The 15345-nt window shown below is 35.1% G+C and overlaps 1 protein-coding gene across 1 annotated transcript in view; it reads right to left on the bottom strand.

The window, feature by feature from the left end:
- LOC105441640 (solute carrier family 28 member 3) overlaps nt 1-14949 on the bottom strand; it is a 28586-nt gene extending 13637 nt beyond the window's left edge. Inside the window, exons 1-4 of the mRNA XM_030987757.1 lie at nt 14487-14949; nt 2730-2840; nt 2076-2189; nt 126-233 (exon numbers count right to left, since the gene is read on the bottom strand). Of these exons, the coding sequence (XP_030843617.1) occupies nt 126-233; nt 2076-2189; nt 2730-2840; nt 14487-14528 (375 nt within the window). The 5' untranslated portion in view covers nt 14529-14949. The remainder of the gene's footprint in view (nt 1-125; nt 234-2075; nt 2190-2729; nt 2841-14486) is intronic.
- Nucleotides 14950-15345: the final 396 nt, after the last annotated feature.

The following is a 15345-nucleotide window of genomic DNA, read 5'->3' as shown; positions in this document are numbered from 1 at the left end:
GGTTATGATAATAATAACAATAATAATGGTCCTTTTTTTCTCAGATAAGCCTCATCAGTAGTAACATTCTTCCCGCGGACCCTGCAATCATATATTACTGCCAAATCTGGTTGCTTGCTACAAACCTTCCACAGTCGGGCCTGTAAATCATCATCATCGTCATTGTCCGGGTCGATGACCGTGGCATCGCCATTGCTCTTTTTAGGCGGGTCTATAACCTTTGCATAGGTATCCTGTAAAAGAGTATTAAAATCAAAGTATAAATCCTTTTAGAATTGATATATAATCAGTCTGTTGGAAAGCCTGGGTCCTGCCGGGGGTGGGGGGGGGGGGGGGGGTAAAGCATCATTAGTCAATCTTATATTAATTAACATGTACCCTGATAATACCCTCGTAATACCCTTTGGTGAGGCATAACTCCTCATTACAAAGTCCCTTCGTTGCTTACTTGCAAGTTGCAAGCATACACATGCTTTCTTAGGAGTCAAGTAAAACAAAAACAAAAAAAGGAAATCAGATCAAACCATAGTCTTGTGATGCCACTTTTAACGGTCACGCCTTATCCAATCTAATCTCTTCCATAATGTGTTTGTATTGTAGATTGACAAAGTAAAGGTGAGGGACCTGAACAGTTAATGACTCTTTATCAGCTTGGAGTATGTGATCTTTGGTCTCGAGCTTTACTTTATTTCAAAACCAATTGAACAATTGTATTTACTCTATCGAGAAGTCCATTGTTATGTGAGGTTTACAGTAGTCAAACCTAAGTGGTCATTTGCTATTGTTGTTACTTGAATTCATCTATTGGACATACATCTCAAGAAAACTAATTAATGGGGTAAGCAAAATTTTGAATCACCATGATCATGTGATGATTTTATTTTCACATTACCTGAAACGATTCGATTCAAAGGTCAAACGAAAAAAAATTTAAATTTCCTACAACATCCTAATACAGCAGAAAACATCTGAATAACGAGACTACACGGGCGAATCGATATGATCATGATGATTAGCATATACCTATGATCGAGAAAATTGGACTTGTGCGAGACAACTGTTTGTTCGCGATAACAATGAAGGGTAAACTATGTTTAACTTGTCCTATTTATGAGGGCGGAACTGAGGGACAAGGTCCTACTCAGAGGTGATTACGAGACCTGTCTTTTAAGAGAAATCCACTCTCAAAAGATAAATCTACCCACAACTTCCACAATAATTTTAAGCGGATTCAACTCCAAAAAACAAGTAATTCCCTAAAGGCCTCCTTTAATATCTGACAGAGTTGTTCTGACCACGGATGACCATCGGCCATGCCTCCTCTCTGAATCAAGTATATTCAAGTTTATTTTGGACTGGATTCAAGTAGAGGACAAATGATCCTGATATGACTCCTGAAAAGATTGATTTCCTTTCTTCCGCATGAAGAGGGTATGACCAGGGGGGTGTTTTACAAAAAAAGATCCTTTGTTGAACTTAACTCTAAATTGGACTTAAAAATTACGGAGAGCCATTTGTAGCCTTAAAATAAAATATATTCTAAAATAATTCAGGTATTTTAGACTGTTCATAAATTACACATCAAGAACATGAAATCTCCTTGATAATAGAAAATATGATTGATTTGAATTAACATTTTATGCCTTTTAAAATAACTTCTACAAAATATTTTTAAAGATGCTCACGGCTTTCCATAATGTTTAAGTCCTACTTAGAGATAAGATCAACTTAGGATCTTTGTGAAACACCCTCTTCGACCATGATTTTCCAAGTTTATCCACGCCGGGACAATGACATGTTTCTCGATACAAGTTCTTGCTACGATTGTTGTTATACTTGTGGAATCTCCCTAACCCTAAAATAAAAAACAATCGCAACCCTAACCGTAAACTCAACCCTATATCTTTCACGAAATAAAGCCAGGAGAAAACGTTGCAGTGGCAAATATCGAAAGATCAAGTAGTCCATAAAAGCATGATATATAGAAATTCGAATACATTATCGATGCCTCACACCGGAAATGACATGATTATTATATTCTCAGTTACTGTTACATTTTTTTATATGGAACTTACGTCATCTATGGTTTTTGCTGTTCCATTCTTTTTAGTCGAGTCCTCATCCAAATCTGTCTCTATGTCTTTTACAAAAGCTGCATTTTCGTAGCTACTCGTCCCTGTGTCATGCTTCTGTAAATATATAATGGGAGAATAATTATACGTTAAATAATTGTGTGCGTGTGTGTGTGTGTGTGTTTGTAAATTAAAGATGGAGAGAGAGAGAGAGAGAGACTGTGTGTGCGATATATAGAAACTCGAAAGAAGAAGCAGAAAGAAAGGAATGGGAGAAAAAGGAGCAAGTGGCGATTGATGACAAAGAGAAGATAGAAATAAACATAATTCCAATCACCCCACAACAAGACATGTCGTGTAAATATATATATATATATAGTCAAACCTGTCTATAGCGACCACCCAAGGGAAACACAAAAGTGGTCGCTGTAGACAGGTGGTCTTTGCAGACAGGTTCCTTATAGGAAACCATTTTCAAGGGAAAAACAAATGTTGTATTTGTAAACAGGTGGTCACTAAATTAGGTTTGACTGTGTACATATATATATATATATATATAAACATTAATGCAGCATATACACAAATGTAACAAGGGTATCGACAACAGTGTATGTGTATACATACGGTTTCCCTTGTTATTTTTTTTTAGAAACTTACTTCATCTATTGTTTTTGCAATTCCATTCTTCTTATTCGAGTCCTCATTCAACTTTGTGTCGATTTCTGTTGAAACGTCATTTTCGTCTGTACTCGTTCCTGTGTCATGCTTCTGTAAATATCAATGAGAAAAAAAATCATTATACATATATTGTCCTAGTATGTATGTATATATATATTTAATTTATTTAACTTACGAAGCCATTATTCAATCATTTCCTTTTGCTATGTATTTATTTCCAAGAGATTTGCCCAAGCTTGATTTATACATAATCTTGAGATCAAGTGGGAAAATTCAACCAGCAGTAAACATAGTAAAGAGTTTGTACTTTCATAAACTGGGTTCCAACAGTTTGGAATATTTTGAATGACTTAACACTTTTCATTTTCAAAATATTTCATAATGGGTCACTTTGCAAATGTGATAATTGGTTTCACATTTTCAAGGGGAAATGTAAGAATGAATGTGAACCCCGTGAAGGGTGATGCTAGTCACTCAAGTAGTTACACCATTCTAAATTGGGCCTTGTAGGTCCAAACCTACGGGCAGTTTGATTGCTGAAAATGTTCTTTCGAGGCATAACAAAAATGTAGGAACATATTCTTTCAAATTTGCAAATTTGCCATCGAGGGTAAAATCTGGTTGTTAACCCTTCTGTCAATTTGCCAGCAGTACGATTTTTCCCATGCAAAACAGAGGTAGAAAAATATTCAAAAGCAGCTATTATATAAGACGAGGAATGATTGAAATATAGGACACTGGTCTCTTGGCACATTGTTATTATATTTATGTGAACAAATATTACTGTAAAAACCGCTAAAATAAATGAATGAAATAACTGATGTATATCATACACTTTTGATACGTAATGATTTAAGAAATTATGATTCCAAGCGTTTAGTCTCTTGAATAAGATCCACTCAAAATGGGTTGAAAGGCAAATTGGTTTGCGAATCAAATATGAAAGAGTGTTCAAATAGGGTCTAAAAGTATTTATTTTCCAAAGCAGGAACTATTGGGCAGTCAATTCACAGGCGAAACTTTTGATTTTAATGCTCTGTTCGCCATCAATGTTAGGCGTAGACGCTCCTGCCTGAGTTTGGATTGTGCGTGTCTCGGGTGGGTGTGTATGTCATGTGGGGTGTGTTTGTGTGTGTGTGTGTGTATTTCCCGTATGCTTTCTACGTTTATACGGGCCAGTCACACAATCAAACTTTATCATCTTGTATTTGTTTATACTAGAATATATATTTGAACAGGCAGGTTGTTATCAAAAATAAAATAAAGTCTCTTTTTAGAGCACTTTGTACCCATACAATCATTTCATTTCATAATCACGTACTACATGGACTAAGGACACTAAAAAAAGTTAGATTAAAAAAAGTTTACTTTATATGATATGCGTTCCTAACAGAACGAACATTGGCCTTGTTCAGCAATCAAATAAAAATGTCAGATAGATTTTGCCAATTAAACAACAAATCTATCAATGCAAATTAGGCTTTGACTTTAATAGAAAATATCAATGTAGGTTATCAATTGTTATGTTTTTCAATATTTTTTTCTTCTCCTCGTCGTCTTACTTCCTCTTTTGGTAAATAAAAGCAATCCAAATTCATGGGTATAGCTTTTACCGTAGGCTCATCCACATTTTATTCGCCTTGTAGTACACTCTTCTTTTATATTTTGATTTTATTGCAATTATTTTGGCCTTGTGTTCACATTATTTTGAAATGGAAAATAAATAAATTGAATAGAATAAATTTATTTAAATATTCCAATGATTACTGCATGCAAACAAATATATGTGAAGTGCTCACCTTCTATTCAAGTCTCTGACAATAACATTTCTGTTTGGACTGTTTATTTTATGAAATCAATTACAAATTTGAACTATGAAATATGAAACAATAAACTGAACATTAAACTAATTCGTCTAATAACATTGTTTTATCTCAAGAGGAATCAGGCTGTTTCATCTAACACAATAATTATATCCTACTTGTACTACACTGTAAACGATATATAGGCGTAAACATTCATGTTTAGACAAGTTTAAACATGACTTATGGCGCATTAAGTAATACCATTAACCTGATTATATGGTTTGTATATTGTTCATATAACTGTGTGATGTTTTTTATATTTGTCATAATGAGTCAAATATATAGGCCTGGATGCAGCCTCAGCTCAATTGTTATGGCCATTTTAAGGGAATACAGCATTATTATAAATTCATAATGCAGGACTCGGCCTGTTCATGTTTTGCAGCGGGATGTGAAACATTTTTTCTCCAGGACTACTGTAAGTTAATATTGGTTTGTTGTTAAAATTTTCTTCATGAATTGTGCCACTGCCACAACGTCTTTCATTGCACAAAACTACCTTAATCATACAATAAAAGACTTAAGTGCCTTATATAGAATGATCGTAAATTGATATTGTTTCGTTAAAAATAATTTATGTACATCGCAAAGTTGTTTCCGATGGTGGTTGTGTAACCACTTTAACTATATTACATGCAACCATTAAAAGGGAAATCAAATCTGCTAACAAGTCAATTGAAAACAGAAAATAAGTTTTAAAAAATGTTTTCGAAGTAAGAGTTAATTGGATAAAAGAAAAGAAATTGTGTTCATTGACTATATTAGCTGTTATCCATGGAACATAAAATTGGCTACCCTTTCTTGTTCTTTTTTTTTGTGGCAAAAATGATAAAAGAATTATCCTCTCATACCTTATTCACGGAGGGAGGTGTGCAAAGACATGTGTCATGATATAAATAGTAGAAAATAGAAAGCTTTTAATTTTTACACTAAAATCAGATGAGCTGCATGCCTGTATACAAATGTTGCATTTCTAGTTTGATAGATCACGGCTTGTTTAAAAACTCGAAAACTTTCTTATTATTTTTCATATTTCCTTAAGCATTCGCTGATCCGTTTATCACGGTTTGTTTTTATTTGTTGCTTTGTTAGTTTAACGCGATCGCAAAGATTACAAAAAATAACATGATGCATCTTTATAGCTTTATGTGTCATCTATTAAAATGTGCAACAATGACAATAACAATAAAGATTATAATATTTATTACAACGATAATAATGATAATGATTATAGTTACAACAGTAATGATAATGATAATAATAATAGTAGTAGTAGTAGCGCACATGGATGTCAACCTGACACTCTTGGCGTTCCACAGTTATTACGCCAGCTTTGGGATGACTGTTAAAATGGCGCTCTAGCATTTCAAGGAATAAATTTCCCGCCAAGTACCCATCCACCTCACTTGGGTCGAGGAGTGGCAAATAAATGTAGATTAATGTCTCGCCAAAGGACATCAGTGGCGTGGCGGGACTCGAACCGCGCGCCACATCATCAGGTGACGTATCAACTAAACCACATCACCTAATCATCAACTATTTACATTTGATATTCATTCTTTACATTATAGACATTTCGTCCTTTACATTTGATTCAAGTTTCTCAATATGTGATATAAACATGATGCATACTAAATATCACCTTTCCTGAAATCGATAATACAAAAAAAAACTCAACATTTGAGAATGCTCTGTACGTGTCATTTCACCTTAGCAAATATTGAAATATTCTATTCAACTTATTTGCCCCATTCCTCACAAAAAGGACAGAATAAAAGACGGGTTGAATCCCAAATACAATGTGTTTGCATTATAAATGAAGAATTGTGTATATACTTTCCTTACATGTAGGCCTATGTGATTCATCTTAGAGAGAATATAATAGGATAACTACAAGTATGTTCTTTTGTTTTGTTTGGAGACTGATTGATTCCAAAAAGCAATGCGTTTGCATTATAAATGAAGAATAGTCTAAGAGTTGTTCACTTACTTTCATTACATGTAGTCCTATAGTATAAGTGGCGTTTGACAGTGTTTTTTCCTTTTTAGGAGGGGGGGGGGGACGACGTGTGTACTGTGCAAAGGAGGTTTTGGACTGGGAGCCCAGTGAGTATTAAGTACCATTGAATTCTGACTGTGTCCCCTGTTCGCACTCCTCCTCCCCTCCACCCCCACGTACTCCAAAATTTAAAAATACGATTTACTGCAATAGAGCAGGAATAATCATTTACCTACCAAATTGATTGGAAGTTCAAAAAGAAAATTGTTTGACTTCTGACTATTCTAGTCTCAATTGTTGAAACTTGTTTTATACCTTTCTTTGTGCAAACCTTAAAATGACTTTCTTTTGCCACACTAAAAATATGACAACAAATATTTCGTGAAAAGTGGTCTCAGTGATTGTGGGACATGGTTTTTTTAAACCGTTTTTGCTAATTTACCATATGTCGATTATTTTCTTCTTCCTGTATACTACAGACCACCGATGACGTATGTTCGTACCTTGCGCTTGTCTTGTGCCGAGAGGACAGTGCAAGTAAAAGGGCTCTACAAGAACTATGTGTGCAACTAAAAACAAGCTAAAGCTAAAATTTTGCACCTTCTGCTTCAAGGGTTCCTGGAGATAAAATCGATTGCCGCATGTGGTACGGAGTGCCACAACCGGGTACCACTTTACACTTTTATCTATGAGGATGTTGTCACTCATCTGAATTAATTCATTGTTATATATTTTTTTTTCTTATTGATATTAAAGGTAAAGACCAGTATTGGAAACGCCCCAATTTCAAAAAATTAAAAATAGAAGCTCTTTATTACCAATCATGTGAAAGAATATGTTTTGACTAATACATGATGATAATTTTTTTGCCGGGAAACCGCCTATTAATTGATATATTTGGTAAATTAGTTTATCCATTGGTCTGTGAGAGATAAACGCACGTGTCGGGCACGTGTGCGTAGTCCCATATAAATCTTTCTGTGTACAGTGCTTGTAACTTTACGAAGACTGGGCCAGATTTCTTATCATTTTGACGATTCCAGAACCTTGCAGTACACACCAATACTTATATGCTAGATGATCAACCTTTTCTGATCGATTCCACAACGTTTCTTTCACAATGCAATTGCATGACCATAGCTGGTCTTTATCTTTAAGTACGTTGAGTAAAGGGAAATGATTGACATCCTGAAAACAAACAAACCGTGACAGGTTTTGCGTAGTACTGGTCGTTTTCCAATCATTTGGGTCAAAGATACTCGTGACAAGACGTGGAAAAGAATGGTCTCACATAGACTTCTCTTTTCAGAGGGGACCATTATCAACACTCTGCTTTTACTCTCATATTTTTAATTTTTTTTTTTACTGAGCTGAATTTTATTGAAATACACCAGAAAAAAGGTTACTTGAAATTCACCATTATATGAGCAATATTAGTAAAAACAGATTATGCGTAGCTCGAGGGGAACACACGTTAAATATTGAATTTTATTTAACCCCTAGGCTAACATATTTTGTCTCTTGGGATACTTGGTACATGAAGAGATTATAAGAAGGAAAAGTATCACGAACATTCTTGTTGAAAAAATAGGGATTTTTTTTAAGACTTGCGTTTAATTTTTGAGTCGCGTTGTTAACAAATGTTTATGAAGTGTTTACATATGTACATTTATTATTTTACATATTTTTCTTTTTACTTAGGAAGGGGATGTCAGCTCAAGCTGTGTTTAGTAAAACCCCTTTTTTTCCAATTAATGATTTTTTTATGTGTCCATACACGTTAAAATTTCATATATTTGCGATGATGTATATAGGAAAAGGTATTAAGGAGGTCCTAGCACACTGTGTCTTTACAGGCTTATATTGTTCTGGGAAGCTTGATATTATGGTGATTTACCCCTACGTTGAAAATGGAGAATTTGTATGGGTACGTTTGAAAGGGGGCTTCTTTGAGGGATATTGAAAACTGTCTACAGTCATGGGCGTTCATTGGTACGAAGGGGTACTAACCAGGAGCTAATCAGATTAAAACTAACTTAACCCCAAAACAAGCAATACTCTTCTTAGGATTCACCTTTATCATGTTCATGTCAATATAAGTGTTTTATATCTTATCAAGATAATGAGAATAACACGGATGTGGCATCAATTAAAAGAAAATAAACTGTAACAACTTATAATAGCCCAAATGTTTACATGGATAATCTTAATCGAGATGCAAATTAATCGTAATATTTTGGAGGTTTCGTGGTAGAGTGGTTATTTCTCTTGAATCTAAATCCGAGGGTTGATGATTGAGGGCACTAACGTCCTTCAGCAAAACACTAATCCACATATGCTACTATCTACTTAGGTGTAAAAAATTCAACTATTCAAAAAAAAATTCTGATAGAAATAGCGAGTTTATCCCTCTTTTAAGACGTCAAAAATAATTTAACTAAGATTATCGGGAAAAAGGTATAGACCAGTTCTGGTCATGCGATTGCATTGTGAAAGAAACGGTGTGGAATCGATCTGAAAAGGTTGATCATCTAGCATATAAGTAATGGTGTGTACTGCAAGGTTCTGGAATCATCAAAATTATAAGAAATTTGACCCAGTCTTAGTAAAGTTACAAGCACTGTACACAAACAGATGTATATGGGACTACGCGATATGTATAAAGTCCGGATAGAAATAATATTTTACCAAATATATCACTTAGTAGGCGGTTTCTCGGCAAAATTTGTATCATCACGTATTAGATAAAACATATTCTTTCACACGATCGGTAATAAGAGCTTTCATTTCATTTTTGAGAGGGGGACGTTCCAAAACTGGTCTATACCTTTTAGGAGTGAATATCACATTTGTCATGTCTGTGGTACATGCGTGTCTCGGTTCTTGAGGGACAAATCGAGACCTTACATGTATCATTAACAATTATTTTCTCACTAAGAATACAGTTCCCCTTTAAAATGAAGCTTATAATACGTTTTAAAATGACATTATATTTGGTCCATTCATCTAGACCTTTTTGAGGGGTAGCGTTGTCCCCTGCATCAAATTCCTCTGTTTCCGCCGTCATAATATAATTCTATCAACTTTATCAGCTGTATGACTTCGAAAGATTATCGACCAACAATAGCAAATCAAAGATAAACATGATTAATCGTTTACTAGGTCATATTTCCTGTAACTAAATCTTATCAGATATCGAATACGAAGGAATATGGATATTAGAATTATATCTTTTCAAATAAGTAAATACTAGGAACAATCAATATGTTAATACTAGTACTAGGTTATCAAACAATTGAATATGAATGAACTTTGACTCTTCTTTGTATCCATTGTTTAAACTTAGCGATTCAAAATTAATGTTGTAAACAAAATTGTATCGGTATGCATATTTTATTTTGGCTTCAGTCAAATACACCTTTTGGATATACCCTTTATCGAAATGTGTGCGAGGAAGCCTCGTGTAAAATCATAATAAGACCATCTAATTTCGGAGAGAGTCGCGTTGTACTACTAGTGCTATTACTACTACTATTACTACTACTACTACTACTACTACTACTACTACTACTATTACTACTACTACTACTATTTCTACTACTTCTACTACTACTTCTACTACTACTTCTACTATAACTACTACCATGACTACTATGAATAATAATAATAATTATCATTATTATTATTATTATCATAATGATGATGAAATATTGGGTTCTTGTATAGCGCTCACATCTGTCATACTTGACACTCCTGGCGCTCCATTACTGCTGCTGCTGCTGCTGCTGCTACTACTACTACTACTCCTCCTCCTCCTCCTCCTACTACTACTACTAGTAGTACTACTTATAATAATGTACAGCGAGTATGAAATATTTATTAACGTCACTATGCGCTTCCCGTAAAGGGCTTTGGCTATTATCCCAGCACAGCGTAGCTGCCCTAATGAAGGTGTTGCAGCTTCATTGGTTGAGTTTCTACTGTCACCCATTAACTTCACCTGGGTCGAGCGAGGCAAATGTAAACTACTTAGTGCTGTGGTAGGTATCCGAATCTCGTACCTTATTGATTCACAGTCTTGGGATTTATCCATAAGTCCAATGACTGTGCATGGTGTTGAAGGTCACTCTATTTCGTGAAATACACACCTCTTTTTTTATTTGCCATAACTCTTTTATAACTTGTATGACTATATACATAATGGAACAAGTTTACATTTGCGTCTATTTGTCAAACGGTGACTGTTCAAATGAAAACCTGACAATGGAATGGTACATGACGCAAAGTATACATCCACTGGGTCGGAGATAAAAGTAATATACATGTTCAGAGGGTACGAATACTCCACAGGGAGTGGAAATGGTGCGCACTGTATGCCTGATATATCTTACCCGGAGTAATAATATTGATCACAATATCTGTAAAGCGCTTAGAGACAGTGCTTTGTATTAAGCACTTCAAAAAGCCAGATTTATTATTGTTACTATTCTTCTGATCCGCCTAGATAGGATATACAAAATGTTTAAAGGAGACGGATCAATGACAAGTTGAAGATGAAACTATGCGTTCGCTTATTTTGTATTTTCATGCTTTTGTATTGCTTACCGTCAACACTTTTTTTATTGTGGGGGGAGGGTATATAAAATTCTTCCTAAATATGCCGTTTTTGACAAACACATTTCGTTCGGTGTTTGTTTCGTCTATCTTGACGACCTAACCCAATTAATGTATTTCCATTAAAAATCAATCACGTATCAGGGGACTTCCATATTGTCCATTCAGTAGCATAACTTGGGCCTTTTCAGACATAGCAGTAGCAGTAGTTATAAACTTAGGTATTTTTCAACAGTATATTCACCTACTTCCGCAAATAACACCTTTATTACTGATATCCTTCTGGCAGGCTCAAAAATGTGAGGAACGCACGTAATTTTAGTCCCCTATTTATTATGATTCATATGATCGTCACCCCTCCCCCTTGAATTTAATATCAACAGTTACAATAATTATCATCCGATATTCCGACATTGAACAGGCAACAATTGCTCTTGGCTTTACTACGTTAAAGTATTTGTGTTAGGGCTGCTACAAGCTTTTAGATTATGTTAATTGTTACGTTTAGGTATAGTTATGGGTCTGGGGTCGAAGTTGATAATTTTGTTAGGATTCAGACTTCAGAGGCAAATTACTGCGGAGCAAAAATTGTCTCAGGGGCAAGTGTCGTACAACCCAATCATGCCAATATAGTTTTGTCTCCCACACGTCTCGAACCCACACATGAAGACACACTCCGTTCACACTCTTCCCTCTCTGGCACAAAACCTCAAAATTAGGTTTGATTTATAAACAGTTTTTACCAAAAGAAAAAAAACACTTGTACACCGACATAACAACTTATACAAAGTGCTACATAATTATGTTTTAACTCTCTATTATGTAGTATCGTTCTTTAATTTGAGTTTTGTACTTCCTTTTGTTTTGGTTTTGATTGATTTTGTTTATAATTTTTTGTGTTGCTGTTGCTTAGTTAGGTTTTGAAATTCGTACGATAGGGTACACGATCTAAGGTAACTTAGACCATAACTTAGATAGAAAATGCATTCAAAAATTGTTGTTGGTTGTACTATATCCTCTCGTTATAAAGGTTCATATAAAGTAATATTCATATTAGCATCTCTCAAGGGGTGAACTTATTGCTTTACGATGATTTTTGTGTGTTTGATTTACATGTCATTTCGTGTTAAAATATTTTCATTGTTTTTTCCTCGGTGTATTCATCTTTTCCACCCATCTTCGTTCCAACTTTACAGGAGTTTCGAGAAATTACAACGAGATAAACTTACGAGTATCGTGAAAAAGAAGTTAATTTATATCATATCAGAAGTAAGAAATATGAAAGACGAACCCGAAGAATGGATGGATTTAAACGCCTCTCTAAGCTATATTGTCAGCAATCGCAAGGTACCCATTAACACGTGGATGGAGAGCGGTAATTTGGTATTGACAAGGACACTAGTGCCTCCCGGGGTTCGAACCTACGATCTTCGCATCTAGAGTCAAGTGCTTGATCCACTCGACTACGACACCTTATACAAAATAATGTGTAAAGGAAGTTAATACATAGAGAGCTAGAATGCGATTGTTGCAGGTATCAATCACCCTTGCAGGAGCCTTACATCCATATCCCACCATCAAATCAGGTATGTTGTATTTCAGCAACCTATTTGAACGTGACGGTCAGACGTAACCAAATAGTTATTCTTTAAATCCTTTTAAACCTCTTCTTGTGTGCACAGTGTATCCGCATTCTAATTGAAAGAATCATCAGTGACAAGTGACACTTGTTGTTATAAGCTAGTGAAATCCTTGCTTCTGATTGGTTATCAGCAGATTTGTCGCTGATTTTTGTCATTTGCCATTGAAAAAGGGCTTCGTGAAACACCATCCAGGTATGTTGTATTTCAGTTACCTATTTGAACGTGACGGTCAGACGTAACCAAATAATTATGCTTTAAATCCTTTTAAACCGCTTCTAGTGTGCACATTATATCCGCTTTCTAAATAAAAGAATCATCTGCATTACGACCATGATCAAACCTGCTTTAGTAACCACCTGTCGACAAAGACCACCTGTCTACAAAAGGCCACATTTGTTGTTCCCCTTGAAAATGGTTTCCCATTGAATCATGTACTGAGGGAACCTGTCTACAAAGACCATCTGTCTACTAAGGCCACTTTTGGTGTTTCCCTTGGGAAGTCGCTATAGACAGGTTTGACAGTAGAGAGTAATGAAAACATTGTAATATTACAATAATACACTCTCTTTACAAAAAATCCTTGATTTGGCAGGTTTCAACGAGGAATTGTGTGGATAGGAGCCCACCCGTGATCATAATGATAACTGAAATCGGGCCGGTTTTTGATAGAGACTCATCGATGGGGCGCAGCCCCTGTGGTATAGAGCAATGGTCTCGAAACTGAGAGGTCCAGGGTTCAAAGCCATCCTTCCTATGATGTATATAGTATTAATAATAAATTTCCAAATCCTCTCGATGGAACTGAAAGTCGTAAGTCTACTATTTGCTAGTACACCTTAAATACACACATAAATTATTATGCTGTTTTTTTACCGGTCGGACAAATATATAGATTTACAACCAAAAGGGGAAAATGATTTGGCCATAAATGTAGAATTGTTGTCCCCTAGACATTCATTATCATATTTTCTTTTATGTTATTTCATCAATAGCACACAACAAATTGATTCAAAGGGGTCGAAAATTGTATCACCTATTACTAGAGAAGATCGATTTAAAACGTGCAGTAATGTGGTTTTCAAGATGGTTTAGATGTTTTCAATCATATATCGATATATAATGTGTCAAATTTGCACCAGGTTGATTTACGACCACGAATCTACCTAAATATCGAGCAACCTTGTATGGGGAAAACTACTCAGATTCCCTATGACCAGTCTACTGTAAATGCTAAATACGATTATCTTTAAAAAAAAATGAAAATAGAGAAATTAACAGATGATGACAAACATGTTTCAAAATTTGTTCCCATTTGTTCAATTTTGCGTTTTGAAGACAGACATTCATTAATTCTTTCATTTTTGCATTTTCTTTCTTATATAAATGTACACGATTCTTTGTCATGATGTAATGTGTTCTCTAATATTTTGAAGCGCCTTGAGCATTTAATTAAAATGGATAATGGCGCTATATAAATCTCAAGTATTATTCAAATAGGGCAATACACGGAAAAGGGTCATTCGTGTCAGAAATGTCGTTTTAATGACATAATGGCTTTTGTTATTACTATCACTATATTGAATCGAATTCTACTTAATTTGCAGATGTAACATACCTCTAATGGGATTTCATAGTCGTTGCCTTTGTTCTTCGCCATCGTGTCCCGGAGTTGCAGCTAGACCTAAGAGAAGTTTTGGGCTGCACCGTTGATTTAATAGCACTACAATTCTCAAAGTAAGTCCAAGTCGTTGTTCGGGTTTTTTAACCCTTTCATGTAGATCCGTAATGTCCACCCCAAAAGTATTTTATTTTGCTGGTTACAGATTTATTGGAACCCTTTCAGAAACTTGAAGAGAATGCTGTCCGGCTATGTTCTTGTTGTTATGCAATTTTCAGCCATTACCGCGGGAAATTGAATGCCTTCTCTATATGCTGAACAACTATCTTGATTACAACTACCGAGCTTAATAAACAGAGGTGATGTCTGTTTGGGGTTCGTAATCCTCTTTAAATATTAGATAAAACTGCAGTTCGTATTTAGTGCATAGATTCCCTATGCACTGTGCTCTTTGCTGTTTGCGTTTTGTATTGTATGCGCCTGTGAGAAACGCATAAATAAAGAATAAAGCAAACAAAAAAGGTGGGCGTCTTGCATATAGTCCAAAGTACAAGCCCCCTCTTGTCCTTACCTTCAAGACTGGATAAAAAGATAAGCTTTCTAATAGCGACACCAATCACTTTATGCAACATTAGTGGCTTCGTAAAGTTGTCAATCTCCAGTCTTGATGAGCTCCACGGAACCCTTTTAACACATAGGGGATGTTTCACAAAGATCCTAAGTTGAACTTATCTCTAAGTTAGACTTAACAATTATGGAAAGCCGTTAGCATCTTTGAAAATATTTTGTAAAAGAAATTTTAAAAGGCATACAATGTATGTTGATTTAAATCATTCATATTTTTTATTATCATGGG

Source organism: Strongylocentrotus purpuratus, unplaced genomic scaffold, assembly GCF_000002235.5.
Source record: "Strongylocentrotus purpuratus isolate Spur 01 unplaced genomic scaffold, Spur_5.0 spur5_scaffold_17, whole genome shotgun sequence".
In the NCBI taxonomy this organism is placed as follows: Eukaryota; Metazoa; Echinodermata; class Echinoidea; order Camarodonta; family Strongylocentrotidae; genus Strongylocentrotus; species Strongylocentrotus purpuratus.
This window is presented reverse-complemented; position numbering and strand designations above follow the sequence as displayed.